The sequence below is a fragment of the Geotrypetes seraphini genome, chromosome 1 (genome assembly GCF_902459505.1).
Source record: "Geotrypetes seraphini chromosome 1, aGeoSer1.1, whole genome shotgun sequence".
Lineage (NCBI taxonomy): Eukaryota > Metazoa > Chordata > Amphibia > Gymnophiona > Dermophiidae > Geotrypetes > Geotrypetes seraphini.
Genome location: NC_047084.1, coordinates 262,607,149 through 262,626,024, shown reverse-complemented (window position 1 = coordinate 262,626,024; position 18,876 = coordinate 262,607,149). Strand labels below are relative to the sequence as shown.

General features: G+C 40.5%; 1 protein-coding gene across 6 annotated transcripts in view; it reads left to right on the top strand.

Annotated features, from left to right (window-relative positions):
* HTT (huntingtin) overlaps positions 1-18,876 on the top strand; it is an 831,912-nt gene that overhangs the window by 484,495 nt on the left and 328,541 nt on the right. For all 6 annotated transcript variants that reach the window (XM_033950363.1, XM_033950354.1, XM_033950401.1 and 3 more), the window contains 3 exons: positions 4,501-4,556; positions 4,712-4,860; positions 15,881-16,017. In XM_033950363.1, coding sequence (XP_033806254.1) covers positions 4,501-4,556; positions 4,712-4,860; positions 15,881-16,017 — 342 coding nt within the window. The remainder of the gene's footprint in view (positions 1-4,500; positions 4,557-4,711; positions 4,861-15,880; positions 16,018-18,876) is intronic.

Here is an 18,876-nt window from a genome sequence, read left to right as displayed (position 1 = left end):
TGCCAGCTCCTGGAGAATGGGTATTCGCTCCATAGGTGGTCAACAGTATTGTGAGTCATTGGGGGCGCCTGACATTCAATTTGATGACATGTAATTAAACTCTGGAATTTGTTGCCCGAAAATGTGGTGAAATCAGTTAGCTTTGCACAGTTTAAAAAAGGTTTGGATGATTTCTTAAAAGAGAAGTCCATAGGCCATTATTGAGATGGCTTGGGGATAAGCAGTATAAAATCTGTTTTACAACTTGGGATCTAGCTAGGTACTTTGGATCTGGGTTGGCCACTGTTGGAAACAGGATACTGTGCTTGATGGACTTTGGTCTGTCCCTGTATGGCAATTCTTAAGTGTCATTCCTTGTATGTATGACTAGCAAGTTAGTTATTTCTTCCATTAAAGGCTTAGGTGAAGATCCAAGCTTATAGTGGGGTTCCTCCAGGATCTGTGCTGGGACTGCTGCTTTTTAACATATTTATAAATTATCTGGAGATGGGAATAACTGTCATCAGCAAATTTAATAAACTCACTAAAGTTGTTCAAAATTATTAAATCACAAGGGATTGTAAATAATTGCACTTGGACTTTGGGAGACTGGGCATCAAAATGGCAGATGTTTAATGTGAGCAAGTGCAAAGTGATATATGTGGGAAAGAGGAATCCGAGCTGTAGCTATGGGATGCAGGATTCCACGTTAGGAGTCACTGCCCAGGAAAAGGATATAGGGGTCATCGTTGATGATACATTGAAATTCTCAGCTCAATGTGCAGCAGCAGCTAAGAGAGCAAATGAATGTTAGGAATTATCAGGAAAGGAATGGAAAACAAAAATGAGACTGTTATAATATGTTTGTATTGCTTCATGGTATAACCATACCTTGTATACTGTGTGTAATTCTGGTCACTGCTTCTCAAAAAACATATCGGAATTAGAAAATGACAAAGGGGATCAGATGACTTCCCTATCAGGAAAGGCTAGAGCAGCTATGGCTCTTCAGTTTGGAGAAGAGATATAGAGGTATAGATACACCTTCTTGTCCAGTTTGTCTGTCTTGACTATATTGTAAGCTCTTTTGAGCAGGGACTCTCTCTTCTATCTTTTGATGTACAGCGCTGTGTATGTCTAGTAGCACTGTAGAAATGATAAGTAGTAGTATATACAGTCATGTGAAAAAATTAGGATACCCAATGAAATATTCAGTTCTTTCTTAAGAAATGTTCACGTATCAATGTCAAATCTTTTTTTTTATTATTATTTATCTTTGGAAAAGAAAGTGATATAATTGCAGGTAAACAACGACAACAATTTTCCTTGATTTACTCAAACAAAAGATATCCATAAAAATGTGTATTCTAACTGAGGAATAAATTAGGACTCTCCCACATATCCTTCCACTCAAATCACACACAGGTTTATCACATCAGGTGCACATGATTAGAACATCGTTACTCAGCATTTTGAAGGAGGTTTGCCGTACTTAAACCTCAGATATTTAGTTTGGTTTCCTCATAACTGCTGCGGTAAGAATGAATGCCATGGTGAGATCAAAAGAGTTGTCTGAGGCCTTCAAAAAGAAGATGGTAGCAGCTTATAAGTCTGGTAATAGATTTAACAAGATCTCAGAAGAATTTGATGCTAGCCATTCCATGGTCCGGAAAATAGTGTACAAGTGGAGGACTTTCCAAACAACTGCCAACATGCACAAGTCTGGCCGTCCAAGCAAGTTGAACCCCGGAGCAGACCACAAGATGCTAAATGAAGTCTCCAAAAACCCTAAAATGTCATCACGGGACTTACAGCAAGCTCTTGCTACTATTGATGTGAAAGTGCATGCCTCTACAATCAGAAAGAGACTGCACAAATTTAACTTGCATGGGAGGTGTGCAAGGAGGAAACCTTTGCTCTCTAAGAGAAACATCAAGGCCAGACTGAAGTTTGCCAGAGAGTACATGGACAAACACCAGGACTTCTGGAATAGTGTTCTATTGGCAGATGAGTCTAAAATTGAATTATTTGGACACCAGAAAAGAGGACTTTTGGCGTACACCAAATCCAACATTCCAGGAAAAGAATCTCATACCAATTGTGAAGCATGGAGGTGAAAAAACTAAGAAAAAACGACCACATCAGCCCCTACTATAAAAAGTTGCATTGGCTTCCAATTGAAGCACGAATACTATTCAAATTTGCCTGCACCTGTTTCAGACAAGCCTGGGGACTAGCACCTTCATACCTACAAACCCACTTCATCCTTCACAACCCCACACGAGTGACCAGAAACAAAAACATCTTTGCATACCCAAAGATTACTGGCTGCAGATACAAATCATTCCTGGATAGAACCTTTAAGTTCCAAGCAAACAGACAGCAAGTCTGGCTGAAAAACTACATAAACAAACCCAATCTGTCTTACAGTGCATTCCGCAAATCGATCAAAACCGCCCTATTCGCAAAATTCACTGACTAAAATTGTCCCCTCCCTCTCTAGGACTCCCCTCCCTGAAAACGCCTTCCTTTCTCTCCCTCAAGAAGCTCCTCATGTACTCATATATTCGCTGTTCCTAGAACTCCAATTCAAATGGAAGTTCTAAAAAAAAAAAAAAAAAAAATACTCAGATATTCTTTACCCTCTGAACACCAATCTGTACGTAACTTTCCCTTCTACACTATTGTATTATATTTAGACTCATTGTATGGTATTGTATCAAGACTTATCAAGACTTAAGTATTGTATTGTATTTAGATCTATTATATTGTATTGTATCTAGACTTGTTGCATTACATTGTACTGTATTGTACATAGACTCATTGTACTGTATTATATGTTGACCTATTGTACTGTATTGAGACCTCTTGTTATTCGCTGAATGTCCAGCCTTCTTGCAGTGTAAACCGCCTAGAAGTCGCCTGACTATGGCGGTATAGAAAAATAAAGTTATTATTATTATTATTATTATTATGTTAAAGTGTCATGGTTTGGGGATGCTTTGCTGCAGCAGAACCTGGCCAGCTCACCATCATAGAATCCACCATTAATTCTACCGTGCATCAGAAGTGCTTGAGGAACATGCGAGACCATCTGTAAGAAAATTAAAGCTGAAGTGGAACTGGACCCTGCAACATGACAATGACCCAAAACATGCCAGTAAATTCACCAAGGACTTTCTGAAAACTAAGAAGAGGAGAATCCCGGAGTGGACGAGTCAAATCCTGATCTTAATCCCATTGAGATGCTATGGGTGATTTGAAACAAGCTGTACATGCAAGAAACCCCTCAAGCATCTCATAGCTGAAAGAATTCTGCATTGAGGAGTGGGCCAAACTTTCCTCAGATCGATGTCAGAGACTGGTAGATGGCTACAAGAAGTGTCTCACTGCTGTTATTTTAGCCAAAGGGGGTAACTAGCTATTAGGGTGTAGGGTGTCCTAATTTATTCCTCAGTTAAAATACACATTTTTATGGATATCTTTTATTTCATGCAATTACATCACTTTCTTTTCCAGAGATAAATAGAAAAAAGATTTGGCATTGATATGTGAACATTTCTTAAGAAAGAACTGAATATTTCATTGAGTGGCCTAATTTTTTCACATGACTAAAATAGTTGCTTAGAATGGGTAGACATGAATTACTTGTTTACTCTTTCCAAAAATACTAGGACTAAGGAGCATGTGATGAAGCTACTAAGTAGTAGATTAAAACAAACCAGAGAAAATATTTTTTCACTTAACATGTAATTAAATCTGGAATTCGTTGTCAGGAAATGTGGTAAAAGCATTTAGCTTAGCATGGCTTTAAAAAGGTTTGGGCAATTTCTTATAAGAAAAGTCCATAAGCCATTATTGAGATGGATGTGAGGAAATTCACTGCTTATTTCTAGAATAAGTAGCATAAAATGTTTTATTCTTTTGGGATCTTGCTAGGTAATTGTGACCTGGGTTTACTACTGTTGGAAATAGGATACTGGGTTTGACGAATCTTCAGTCTGTCCCAGTCTGACAACTCTTATGTTCATATCCAAAATCACAATAACATTTTAAGACTCTGGGGCTCTCTCTCATGGGTGCTGTGTATGGAATAGGGTACATTTTTTAGGAATTCTATTCTAGAATATGTAGGTTCAACTTTTCAACCTAAAAACTTAAATTTTGCTCGTTGCACATCACAACTTTGCCCTGATTCCATTCAAACTGTGACTCAGGGAATATCCATAGGCAAACACTTTAAATAGGTCCCCCTTATAGTGCAGCTACTTCCATACATGTATACCCATGGAACCATTTTTTATGTTTAAAAACATTTTGCACATGAAATACACATTATAAAATTACTCGCCTAATAACTATTTTCCAGTTGTTAACTATTAGATGATTGATTACTAGTCTTAGTGTAAACATACTCAGATATATAGATGTATAATATCCAGATTTCACTTGAATCTGAATAATTCATGCTTCTAAGTAGGACTAAAACTGCAATCATATATTCATGTTTCTTTTGTGTAGGTGTTCATTGGATTTGTACTAAAGCAGTTTGAATACATTGAAGTGGGACAGTTCAGGTAAATTGTTTCTTCCTTTTCACTGTATCAAATAAAATTTAGGGTTCATAGAGTATTTTGTGGATATCTAGTTTTAAGCAGAGTGCACATTTATTTGAGCAACAATTATTCTTCTAAAAGCATTAAAAATGGTTTTATCGGGTTTCATTTTGCAGAGAATCCGAGGCAATTATTCCTAATGTTTTTTTCTTCTTGGTGTTACTGTCTTATGAGCGTTACCACTCTAAGCAGATTATTGGAATTCCTAAAATAATCCAGCTCTGTGACGGCATCATGGCAAGTGGAAGGAAAGCGGTTACACATGGTAACTATGCATATCTGTTAAATTTCTATTTATTCATTCCTGGTTAAATTTTGATATTGCAGTGACTCTTTAGGTGAACAGAATTTTACACAAATTATGCTTGATACAAATTTAAACAGGCAAAAATAAAAGCAGCAAGAAAGCCAGTAGGTGTAACCAAATTTTATTTGAAATGAAGGTATAAAAAGATAATTTTTATGTATGTGTCTCAATTCTTTCTTTAAAAATTTGTCCATCAGCCCAGTGTGTTTTGGTGCATAGTCTGTGTCTGTGGCATTTATACCTTTATCAATAGTCAGACTGTGGTTTATTTATTTATTATGGCTCTTAATATACTGCCCTTTGGTACTGGAATCAGAGTAGTATGCAAACTTTAGGGAAAACAGAAAGGAATACAATTCCATACAAGGACAGTGGAAAGATTGAGGAAAGTCATACATAGGAAGATAAACCTAGCAAGTAGATTATAGAGCTACTAGGGTGAGGTAAAGTAGCTGATAGCCCACCATCAGCCAGGCTTCAAACACAACCAGTAAAGGCCAGGGAAAATAAATGGGATTTTAACAGCCTCCTAAAATGGGGGTAGGATTCCTCAGTCCTAACATTCAAGGACAGAGAGTTCCAAAGGAACAGGGCTAGACAGTAGAAAGCTGAGTAATGAGCAGCCTCTAATTTGGCACAATATAGTGGAGAGACTATAAGGCAGTGTTCTAAAGCCAATTGGTGAAGCCATGGAGTCCTATATGGAGTTATCAAGTTGGCAAAGTAAGAAGGGATTCCCTGATGGAAAGCCTTAAACATCTTTGTAAGAATTTTGTGATTGATACAGAATTTAACAGGGAGCCATTGGGAAACTTTCAGTAGAGGTATGACGTGATCAAAACGATGTGTTTGGGAGAGGATATGAATTGCTGTGTTTTGGACTGTCTACAATTTCTTCAAGGCAGAAGCTGGGAGACTTGAATAAATTATATTTCAATAATCAAGTTTTGAAGCTACAAAAGCATAAAAAAGAATAACATAGCTACAATTGTCAAAGTAAGGGTGAATGGAGCAGATAAGATGCAAGAAATAAGAACAAGATTTGACCACTGAAGAAATATGACCATGGAATTAAAAGGATGACAAGCCAGACTTCCAGATATTTGAGTTAACCAGTCGTTTAGGGGTTTAAGTGGCCTGTGATACTAAGAGCCGCTGACTTCTGCTGAGTGAGAACTAGGTGGTTGAAAAATGAAGTTGCACTGCGATAGTGGCATGATAAAGAACCTTTGAACATGAGATAATATGGGAAATAAAGATTTAAGGAGCCTCAAGCCTGAGGAAGAGTCTTGAAACATGGTCATGTCGGGAGAGGTGATTGATTGAAAGAAGCATTAAGATAAGTGAATGTTTTTTACTATATTGATTTAATAATTTTGAACAACTTTAGTGAGTTTATTAAATTTGCTGATGACAGTTATTCCCATCTCCAGATAATTTATAAATATTATCTTTCTTTTCTTTTTTTTTGTAGTATATTAGTTGTGTTGATAAACATTTATAAACAAAGCCCTGCCAGCTCAACATCTCTTTCTCTAGTTCAGCAGCCAGAACTTTGATTTATAAACTGACAATTGTACAAAATATTGTTTCTTTTTATACTTTAATAAAATAAGTTCAGTATAAAACTATTTGAGGCTTGTGTGGATGGGATCAGATGGTTTGTGGGGACGGGGCGGGGACCAAGCTCGACAGGACGGTAATGGGGACTGAGCTCGCCGGGACGGTGACTGGGACCGAGCTCGTGGGGATGGGATAGGGACAAATTCACGGGACGGTGACGGGGACAAATTTTTCCTCGTGTCATTCTCTAATGCGAATATAATCTATACAGGACCAAGTATAATGAGAACAGGAGAGATGTGTATAATCTCTGTTCGTGAGGTGTAACAACCACTAAGGGTCAACTAAGTCCAGAGTTGCTCATAAATACGGAACTCCCTTATGAGAAGGTAAAGGCTGCTGACCTGGGGAAGACCTGTCTAGGAAGGATCAAGCACTTAATTCAAGTCCCCTGCAAAGATAAGAGGGCCTGCATCTGCATTCAAAGCAGTCTTAACCAGAGATTGTTAAAAGGCATGCTCATAAGTAGTAGGAGCATACACTACGAGGAGATTAAAACTAAAGGAACTCATAGTCATCCGCAATAGCACAGAGCAGCCATAATTATCTTTTGCAAGTAATTTAGTTTGGGACTGAAGATGTTTGCTAATGAGTACTGCCACTCCCCCTTTCATGCAAGTTGTAGAACAGTAAACCTCTCCCACCCACCCAGTTTTGAGTTTCATGTGCTCGACATCAGACAATTTGATCTCTTGCAAACAAGCAATGTCTACCGCTTGGTGGTGCAAAACAATAATTTAGCCCTTTTAATGGGAGAATTCACACATGACATATTCCAGGTCGCTACTCTCAGCAACGAGGGAGATTTAGCCCCCATCATCCCAAATAGAAAAAGGATCAAAGCATGAGGAGTAGTGGCTCGTGGCCAGCAGGGGGTGCTGTTTATGGGATGGTAATGGGAATGGATGTCAGGACATGATAAATGCAGTATTTTTTGTGAAGTTTTTCTACAAAAGCGCCAGTTTTTCGTATGATTCTGGGTAATTCTAGTTAGATACAAACATCTGTGTCAGTTAAGGACCACGCCCAAATAGAAGCGTACGGAAAAACAGGTGAATAAAAATTTAAATATAATGTAGCTAAGGCCAGAGAAAAATACACTAAGGATTAATATAAGGGAAAGCATAATAATATCTGTGTATGTACTTTGCTGTTGAGCCAAATCATGGTGGAAATCATGATTACATGGAATCCATTTTGGGTTCTCAGTTTGTACTATATCTGTCCTGTCTTTGGACACCATTTTGGGCCAGTGAATAGTATTCTGTCTTCTTTGTCTTCTCTGAGTTTTCCCGCTCCCAGCATCGTGGTGTTAATTAATACCACATGTGCTGTAGATTGGCTAGGAAGATGATGTGTCCTAAACTAAGATGCAGGAATTAAATATAGTTTTGAATGAATGGATATATGGGAGGCTTGGCCAAGCAAAGTATAAATGAATATGACTGGAGTGATTTATGTATGACTGTGTTGAACAAAAGCATAGGGTTTGAAAAACATAAAATATATTTGCCTAAAAGAAATCCTACAGCAGCATCTGGAAGTAATTAGAGTCAGTCTCAAGAATAGGAAGGGGGGCATTGGAAGCCCATGCTTAGCACTGTGTCAGTGTAACATGAAGCTGTCCGTTCATGGAGAGGGAGGGGGACCTGCCCCCCCTCCTCCTCCAGAGTAAGGTTTCTCTGTCAGTTTAGGAAGAGAGTTTTTCCTTTAGGGATGAGAATTTCTCAGCACCATGTTAATAATTGTAGATTCTCTTGAATACGTTATAATGTTAATTCAGAAATCAAATGTACTGTTCTAAACTTTTAAACATGGAAACATGGAGGGATTTATTTTTCTTTGTCTAAACTTTTAAGACCACCTCTTTGGTGAATTGTTATTGGTTGTTATACTGATGATGTCACTGAGCCAAAAGTTATATAATAGAATGACCAGAGATATGAGACCGTTATGAGAATGCCAGCATTTGGCCACTATGACGATCTCCCATTAGCGCAACCGTTAGCAATTATGCTGTCGCTTTTGATCTCATAATGGAAAAATAGAAACAATAATTCAATAAATCTTGGTTATAATTTTTGAAACCTTGCGCTGCTGTCATTTTGCATGTATTATTATTTTCAAACCTGAAGCTTTCACAAAGGCGTCGATGTCCCTTGCTCAAGCATAAGAAGTAAGTGAAAGAATACCTGGGTGCCCAGCCTTCACCACGGGTACCCAGCTGCTCAGCAACCATGCCCAAGAAGTGTGACAAAAGAGACAGCCCCACAAATGCAGAACCAGAATATCCCCCACATTCCCCCTATGCCCACACCAAAAAAAACCCTCCCAATGCTTCAAAGATTAACAGAGAGTTCAATAGCAGGTGAACAAAAAACAGAAACACTAGGTGCAATATATTCCAGAAAGTCTACCCTCTCCCCCCTCTCAAATCTTCCTTCCACCACAAATCCTAGCAACTTTGAACAAGGCTCGTTCTGCTCTGCTCTGCAGACCAGGACGCGAGTCATGCCTTGATGTGATTTGGCCCCCCACCTCACCACCCCCCACCAGCCCCCCCTTATAGGCATGCCACTATCATTGCCCCAGACATACCAATCCCCACCACCCTATATTTACCTTCCAGTCATAATAGTCAACATTCAACACAAGTAATAAAGTATCTGCACTCTGTGCTCAATGAACCTAAGTGCACAAGCACAGAATGATAGCACCCCCCGCCTAAGCAAAAGGATGAGTCTACCACCACACACTACACCTGGTGACACCCAAACTCCCTATATCTCCTCCCGCCACAACACATGTAACTCACAAACTCATCTTTCACTTCCAATCGCACCAAACCCGCTATCCCAAGCCGCAAATATCAAGTCTATAAAATACATATCGCAAGCCATATCCCACCACCCAAGTCTACCAACACACACATACAATCCCTCCCCCCCACCAATCCATTCAATCACTCAGAGAATCAAAAAGATAAGGGCTAGTTGCAATTATCTGTCACTCCAATACCATACATACTAAAGGCTATGATAAAGGAAATCTGCCTATAAGGAGCCACCATTAAAAAAACACGTGGCTTCTCCCAACCAAGCTGTTACTCATCAGGCACAAGAATGTACACTTTGAAGGCCAAAAAGCTGACATTACCCCTGAATATCATTTATCCCCCCACCCCCTTCTCTTAAACAGACACTATTCATTCTCCCAACTTACACCCAGAGTATTTACACTGATCAGAAACCAAAAGGTTACAGTAATGCCCAATCTCCGCAGAACAATTCTCCTTCAGCTCAATATAGTACAGTGAACAGAAATAATCCCCTTATTCCAGACCAACCAGCTGTAATGGGTAATAAGTTGTGTAAATAAAATAAGCTTTAGTTGCATACAATAATACCCCCACACAAATTTTCAGGCGCCCGCTGGGTTTCCGGATGCTTTGGGCAAAGTGTTGAGCTATGCACAAGCAGCTTCCAGAGTGTCAAACACCTTCCAGTCTGTCCCTGTAAAGATTTTGAGAATAGTAGGGTAACGAAGCATGAGTCGTTGCTCGCACAGAAAAAGCTCCGAGCAGATAGGAATAAAACTCTGTCGCTTCTTTAGCAGGGACGCCGAGTAATCTTGAAAGATCCGTATAGTTTCTCTTTCAAAACATAGTTGATTTTCCGGAGCTTATATTGCTTAAACAAAGCTGCTTTGTGTGCATAATTATGCACTTTGTCTATTATCACTCGCGGTCTCTGCCAATCTTCCATCTGACATCCAAGACGGTGTATGCGCTCCAGATGCAATGGTCCAGTTCCCACTTGAAGCCAAGTCTCTAAAGCAACAAGAAGTCGGACATCTGTCACAGATTCTGGGATCCCCATTATACAGATGTTATCCCTCCAGGAGCGGTTTTCTAAATCTTCAAGTTTAGCCGCTTGTGCGGCTAAACTGTCTTCCAGGATCCTCAGCTACCAAGAGTTCCAGGCAAATACTGACTATAATTAAGGAAGAAACTAAGGATTTTAACACTGATGTTGTTATCCATCTGGGAACAAATGACCTGGCCAATAACTCCACACTTGCAGCACAGAAAGCTTTTTGGGAGCTTGGTGAGGGCGTGAAACCTTTTGTAAAGACTTTAGCTTTTTCTGAAATACTGCCTGCATATGGAAAAGGAGAGCAAAGAGTGAAAAACACAGAGGACTTTAATAGATGGCTCAGAGCCTGGTGTCATCAAGAAGGCTTCAGGTACATAGGAGGATGGGGAAATACATGGAAGGACAAGAAGCTTTATTGCACTGATGGGCTACATATTACTACAGCAGGAAAAAGAAACCTTGCAGAGAAATTTAGACAATATTTTTCTAGGCATTTAAACTAGAAGGTGGGGGTGGTGTATGTACGAAGGACAATTATAGAGACCACCCCCGGCAAAAGAAAAGATGTGATAGCAGTAAAGGCTGCAACATAAGCAATATCAGCAACTCATTTCTTAGTATTGCAACGGAAAGTGAAACGACACAAAAATCTATACGAAAAAGGAGATTATCGCTGAAAAATAGCTGGAAAGCAATGACCACAAATGCTCGCAGTCTAAGCAACAAAGTTCATGATCTGCAAGCCCTGATATTAGAGGCAGATCTAGATATTGTTGCTATCACAGAGACATGGTTCAGTGAATCACATGGATGGGATGCAAACATACCGGGATATAATCTTTTTAGGAAGGACAGAGATGGTCATAAAGGTGGAGGAGTAGCTCTCTATGTAAAGATCAATATCCAAGTGACCGAAATGCAAGGGACCTGGGGAGAGGAAGAAGCGATATGGATTGCTCTGAAAAGAGAAGATGGAACTTCTATCTACGTGGGTGTAGTCTACAGACCTCCGACTCAATCGCAGCAAATTGATAAGGATCTGATTGTGGATATCCAAAAGTTTGGAAGGAAAGAGGAGGTTCTGCTGTTGGGAGATTTCAACCTGCCGGATGCGGACTGGAATGTTCCGTCTGCGGAATCGGAAAGAAGTAGGGAGATTGTGGATGCCTTTCAAGAGGCTCTGCTCAGACAAATGGTGACGGAACCCACAAGGGAAAAAGCGATATTGGATCTGGTCCTCACAAATGGAGAGAGTATCTCTAATGTTCGAGTGGGTGCTCACCTGGGTAGTAGCGATCATCAAACGGTTTGGTTTGATATAACGGCTAAAGTGGAGAGCGGCCGCACGATACTTAAAGTCCTAGATTTCAAACGTACGGACTTTAATGCAATGGGAAAGTACCTGAAGAAAGAGCTGTTAGGATGGGAGGACATAAGAGAAGTGGAAAGACAGTGGTCTAAGCTGAAAGGAGCGATAAAAATGGCTACGGACCTTTATGTGAAGAAAATCTATAAAAACAAGAGAAAAAGGAAGCCGATATGGTTCTCCAACCTAGTGGCTGAGAAAATAAAGGCGAAAGAGTTGGCGTTCATGAAATATAAAAAAACCCAAGAAGAGGAGAGCAGAAAGGACTACAGGGTGAAACTGAAAGAAGCCAAGAGAGAGATACGTTTGGCGAAGGCACAGGCGGAAGAACAAATGGCTAAAAATGTAAAACAGGGAGATAAAAATTTTTTCAGATATATTAGTGAAAGGAGGAAGATAAAAAATGGAATTGCTAGGCTGAAAGATGCTGGGAACAAATATGTGGAGAGTGATGAGGAGAAAGCAAATGTGCTAAACAAATACTTCTGTTCTGTGTTCACAGAAGAAAATCCTGGAGAAGGACTGAGATTGTCTGGCAAAGTTACACGAGAAAATGGAGTAGATTCTGCGCCGTTCACGGAGGAGGGTGTTTATGAGCAACTGGAAAAACTGAAGGTGGACAAAGCGATGGGACCAGACAGGATCCATCCCAGGATACTAAGGGAGCTCAGAGAGGTTCTGGCGAGTCCTATTAAAGACTTGTTCAACAAATCTCTGGAGACGGGAGTGATTCCTGGGGATTGGAGGAGAGCGGATGTGGTCCCTATTCATAAAAGTGGTCACAGGGATGAAGCAGGAAACTACAGGCCGGTGAGCCTCACTTCAGTTGTTGGAAAAATAATGGAAGTGTTGCTGAAAGAAAGGATAGTGTATTTCCTTGAATCTAATGGGTTACAGGATCCGAGGCAACATGGCTTTACAAAAGGTAAATCGTGCCAAACGAACCTGATTGAATTTTTTGATTGGGTGACCAGAGAGCTGGATCGAGGACATATGCTAGATGTAATTTACTTGGATTTCAGCAAAGCCTTTGATACAGTTCCTCATAAGAGGCTGTTGAACAAACTTGAAGGGCTGAAGTTAGGACCCAAAGTGGTGAACTGGGTCAGAAACTGGCTGACGGACAGACGCCAGAGGGTGGTGGTTAATGGAAGTCGCTCGAAGGAAGGAAAGGTGACTAGTGGAGTCCCTCAGGGTTCGGTGCTGGGGCCAATCCTGTTCAATATGTATGTAAGTGACATTGCTGAAGGGTTAGAAGGAAAAGTGTGCCTTTTTGCAGATGATACTAAGATTTGTAACAGAGTAGACACCGAAGAGGGAGTGGAAAATATGAAAAAGGATCTGCAAAAGTTAGAGGAATGGTCTAATGCCTGGCAACTAAAATTCAATGCAAAGAAATGCAGAGTAATGCATTTGGGGATTAATAATAGGAAGGAACCGTATATGCTGGGAGGAGAGAAGCTGATATGCATGGACGGGGAGAGGGACCTTGGGGTGATAGTGTCCGAAGATCTAAAGGCGAAAAAACAGTGTGACAAGGCAGTGGCTGCTGCCAGAAGGATTCTGGGCTGTATAAAGAGAGGCGTAGTCAGTAGAAGGAAGAAGGTGTTGATGCCCCTGTACAGGTCATTGGTGAGGCTCCACTTGGAGTATTGTGTTCAGTTTTGGAGACCGTATCTGGCGAAAGACGTAAGAAGACTTGAGGCGGTCCAGAGGAAGGCGACGAAAATGATAGGAGGCTTGCGCCAGAAGACGTATGAGGAGAGACTGGAAGCCCTGAATATGTATACCCTAGAGGAAAGGAGAGACAGGGGAGATATGATTCAGACGTTCAAATACTTAAAGGGTATTAACGTAGAACAAAATCTTTTCCAGAGAAAGGAAAATGGTAAAACCAGAGGACATAATTTTAGGTTGAGTGGTGGTAGATTCAGGGGCAATGTTAGGAAATTCTACTTTACGGAGAGGGTGGTGGATGCCTGGAATGCGCTCCCGAGAGAGGTGGTGGAGAGTAAAACTGTGACTGAGTTCAAAGAAGCGTGGAATGAACACAGAAGATTTAGAATCAGAAAATAATATTAAAGATTGAACTAGGCCAGTTACTGGGCAGACTTGTACGGTCTGTGTCTGTGCATGGCCGTTTGGAGGAGGATGGGCAGGGGAGGACTTCAATGGCTGGGAGGGTGTAGATGGGCTGGAGTAAGTCTTAACAGAGATTTCGGCAGTTGGAACCCAAGCACAGTACCGGGTAAAGCTTTGGATTCTCGCCCAGAAATAGCTAAGAAGAAAAAAAAAAAAATAATAATAATTTAAATTGAATCAGGTTGGGCAGACTGGATGGACCATTCGGGTCTTTATCTGCCGTCATCTACTATGTTACTATGTTACTATGTTACTATCTGCTGAAACCGCACAGTGTGCAACCTCCACAGAAGAAGCACGTGTTTGCAACTCTCCAGTTCCAGCAGGCTCTCCAAAGTTACCAGAGAGTTTATCAAAACATGGTTCCAGTGCTTGTACTACTGAAGTGGTAAGTGCTGTGATATTATCAGCTGATAAGTCAAGCGCCGGCTCAGTCCCTGTAACCGCCATCTTAGCATCCAGTCATTGTTGCTTCTCCTTCTTCTTCTCTTTTCTGTTATTTTTTCCACTCATCCCTGATTCCAAATGCACTACAAAGTTGTCCATAAATGTCTGCAAGGTCCTTTTCAATATTAACAACTATGAGGAGACACGATGGGGAAGGATGAGATCTCGGACCTAGGAGCTCAACCGAAGCACGTCCTGTTGTGCTCAACACATCACATGACCCGCACTAGTATTTTTAGCGCCAGCCACGGTGGTAACAGCTCGAATGCTCATAAGAATTCTCTGAGCATCGGAGCTGTTACCATGGCAGCCAGCACTAAAAATGCTAGCATGGCTTTGTAAAAGAGGAGGTTAGTTTGGAGATATATCAAGCCCTCAAATAATTATTGCATATCACTTTTTCAGCCAATGAGAGCAGAAAAGATTGTTTTTCATCTGATAATTCTGACAACCCTGTTAAAAAATGTGCAATTAACCTCCAAGGCAAAATCACAACACCTAAATTTTCACTATCAACATCCTGTAACAATTGTAAAAAAGTGTGATGAATCCCTAACATAAGATTTAGCCTTACTGACACTTGGTTTTAAATAATAATGATCAACATATTGAGACTGTGGCTCTTAATGAGGAACCCCTGCCTGAAACAATGGGGTATCCTGGAGATCTACTTATGGACTTGTGGATCTTGGAAATAAAATATATACTAGGCATCACAAGATGCCGCTGATACAAATGTTTGTATTCCCTATGGGTGATAAGACTACTAGGCAAACATAAGTATCTAGCTGAGGTTTCTGCATAGAAAGAGGGAACCATAAGCCTTGAGTGTTACGGCTTTGCTTATCAACTACAGACCCATTGCCAATATACCACTCTTCTAAAAACTTATGGAAAATCTAGTTAATCATGACCTCATGAAATACCTAGAGAAATTCAACATTCTTCACATCTCCCAGTCTGGTTTTCGTACAAATCATAGCACAGAAACTGTCTTAGGTAGGGCATATGTGTGCTAATCAATTAGTATGTTTGCATTTCTGCATGCTAATTCATTAGCATGTAAGCCCTTACTGCATACAAAATAGGTGGCGGTAAGGGCTTGCTCTATTCTTTTTTTAATGGTTGTGTGCTAAAGGCAAAATTAGCTGTGGCCATTAATTTGGAAAATGGAAAATTGGTCATTCTCTGGATGTACTAAAAATGGCCTTTAGGGATCTCTAAGGCCACTTTTTATCACACTTTAGTAAAAGGACCCCCTTAATAAGGAGTTGTCATGAATAGTGAATCCCATATTATGGTGTACAATGACATTGTGAAATGCCTTTCTGTTCATACTGCAACCATTCCTCTTAACAAGATTGCTATTTATGATGGTACTGTATATAGCAGAAAACGAAAAAATACTGACAGCTACCTATAATAAGTTTAAGATAAAAAGAATAAGGAGTTTGATTTTTAATGGTGGATGTATTTGAAAAATACTTGTCTTCAAATATAAAATAATGCTTTTTTTCTGTTTTAGCTATACCAGCTCTGCAGCCTATAGTTCATGATCTTTTTGTATTAAGAGGTACAAACAAAGCTGATGCTGGCAAAGAACTTGAAACACAGAAGGAAGTGGTTGTGTCCATGCTGCTCAGGCTTATCCAGTACCATCAGGTAAAGCATATAGGTGCCTGATTCTAGCTGAAAAACTAAGTTCAGTATTAAAGCCAAATATCATGAGCAAACTAGTCAAACTGAAGAGCTGGATATGAAATTTAGAAACTTTTGTAAAGTTTTTCATGCTTTTTGTCCCCCTAGACAATTCTAGATGCTTGGGTTATGCTCTCCTGCTAGCAGGTAGAGAATAAGAAGTACTGAACTTAGTATTTAGTATTTCTGAGTCTCCTGTAGGTGTTAGATCAGATAACAGGTACTTTTAGCTTCTTAAGACTTTTAGGAAAGTGGTTTGTTTTGGGTTTTCTGTAGTTAAAAAAAAATAAAGTAAGGAGCTAGCGAATGAGGCTTAGTCTTAAGGAGCGTGGCTGTTTTAGGATCATCCTCCCCTTTTTTCCAAGCACTCTTTTTTTTTCTTGGCCTTTAAGGGATGGCTTTTGAATGCCTCAAACCCTTTCTCACAAAAAGGGAACCTTGATTGCCCAAGCTAAACATTTCTGTAACAAACAAAAAGGTTATCCTAGAGGACCACCAGGCCATTTGGGTTTTCGGGATAGCCCTAATGACAGGGACAGGGTTGGGAACCACTGAGCTAGTGTATGGTACGCTTCTGTCTACTGTTTAAATTCTCTTTCTGTGAGACTGTTTCAGCTTTTTTGGTGTGATTGTATTTTTTTTTTTTTTTGTTCTCTTATGTAGTTTCATTGTATTGTTCCCTCCATCAGTGTGGTAGTGGTTGATTGAGCTGTTTCTTTCTCAGCCCAGTGAAGGAGCTAATATGTCAGTGTGTGTGGAGGTGTGAGACACTGATTTTGGCCAGTGGGGAAATCTCAGAGCTTTCTCAGTGTGATGTTCCTGCTAGTGGTTGGCATGTTCTGGGGAATTTTCTCCTTCTGTTGCAGAGCAGGTTTTAGCGGGAGCTGCCACCATTTTTGATGTGGTCCTAGTAATTTCTTCCCAAGTTGAATTGTCTGTGCTTCTGCCTTTGATTTCAGCTTCTTTTGAGCCTACAGGAGTTTTTTCCTGCTTTCGTTTTATTAATGCATAAAGCTTTTGTTGGAGAAGAGAGGTTGCAGCAGCTGGAGAGGTAGGAGCCTCGGGTTCAGCCTCTGACCACTTTATTAATTCTTCCAAATGACTGTTGGGATTAATAGGGGATGGTTTTAATCTATTTGGGTTCCATGATGCTGTGCCAGTGCCTAAGAAAGCTTCTGATGCCCCCAAAGCAAAAAGAAAACATGCTGACCTTCCTCTTGAAGGGTTTCTTGCTCCTCTATGCCCTTTATGTCTGACTTTGTGAACTTGCTCTGGCAAGCCTTTGTTGGTGGCGCTGAGGCACCTTCTGGGTCAGCTAGAGAGTGACCACCTGCGCAGCCTCCCCATTTTACAGCATCTGCTTCTCCAAAGAGGCCCATGTCTCCCCTGGACACCAACAGCTGGTTGGATGGGGTCCCTGAAGATGAAGATCTGGACACATCCTCTCTCCCAGGGAGAAGCCTTGGTCAGAGCCAATGCAACACTGAGCAAAGTGGATCAGAGTCTGAGTTCTGCTGTGGACCAGAGCAAGGACCTCTCTGTTCGCAGGCTATTCAAGTGTGCTGCTCTGATGGATCTTCTCATTGAGTCTCTGAAGAAGGTTTTTGAAGGGCATGTTATGCCTCCATCTTCTGATGCAACAGTCTTTTCCAACATGGAATCTTAATCCAGTCCTCCAGGCACTGGCGGGAGCGCCCTACAAATCTCTGGAGCATGCTTCCCTGATAGATCTCACCATCAATATTTTTGGTAGCAATTACCTCTGTACGACAAATGCCGGAACTTCAGGATTTGTACTGTAGAGATACATTTCTCAGAATTTCGAATTCAGGCACAGCCTTACACACAGTCCCATCTTTTTTCCCGAAAGTGGTTTCCAGCTTTCACATCAAAAGAAGTCCGCTTATCTGCCTTAATTCCTTCAGGATTGAGAAAGAGTGATCTGATGTTGAAATTGTTAGATGTGCGCAGACTCTTACTGCGGTATCTAGAGGTTATGAACAAATTTCAGTTGTTGACTCATCTATTCATATTGGCTGGGGCTGCCTGTAAAGGTCAACCAGCCTGGAAGGCAACCATTTCAAGATGGATCCATATGGCTATTTCTTCAGCCTATGTCAGAAGTGGAAAATGTCCGCCTATAGCCATAAAGGTGCATTTTACTAGAAGAGTAGCTTTCTCATGGGCAGAATCATTGGCAGTGTCCCCAGATGAATTCTGTAGAGCTGCCACTTGGTCTTCTCGCCATATGTTCACAAAGTTTTATAGGGTGGAAGTGGCGGCCAAAAATGACTCTGCATTTGGATCTTCAGTTCTAACAGCAGGCTTATCTGTCCCACTCTAAACTTGGGGAACTGCTTTGATATGTCCCACAAGTTCAGGAGTGGAGTGTCTGTCACACTAGAAGGAAAGTTTAGGTTCTTACCCTCAATAATCTTCTTTCTAGTGTCTGAATACAAACTGAATTGAATATGAAAGGTTTCTCTGAGATATAGTGAGCTATCCTGTTTTGGAAATTGCAATGGATTATTCCTACTGTTCTGCTCTTATGATGAGAGCCTCAATTATGTGGTTTATGTTTAAGTTTTCTAATTTCAGATTTTAAGAAGGTGAAATGTAATATTTTTTGAAAATATTAGACAGATTTAATCATGAACTTTCTTCTTGGGTTAGCTTTTTACCCTACAACATTTCCTCCCCAGAACTGAAATTCTGTCTTGGTATAGAATATGGCTATCCTCGTTCTCATGCTCCCTTTGTATTTATGTTAGTAATATGGTTTCTGATGTCAGCCACTGGAACCCTGAAAGAAATAAAGGAAGT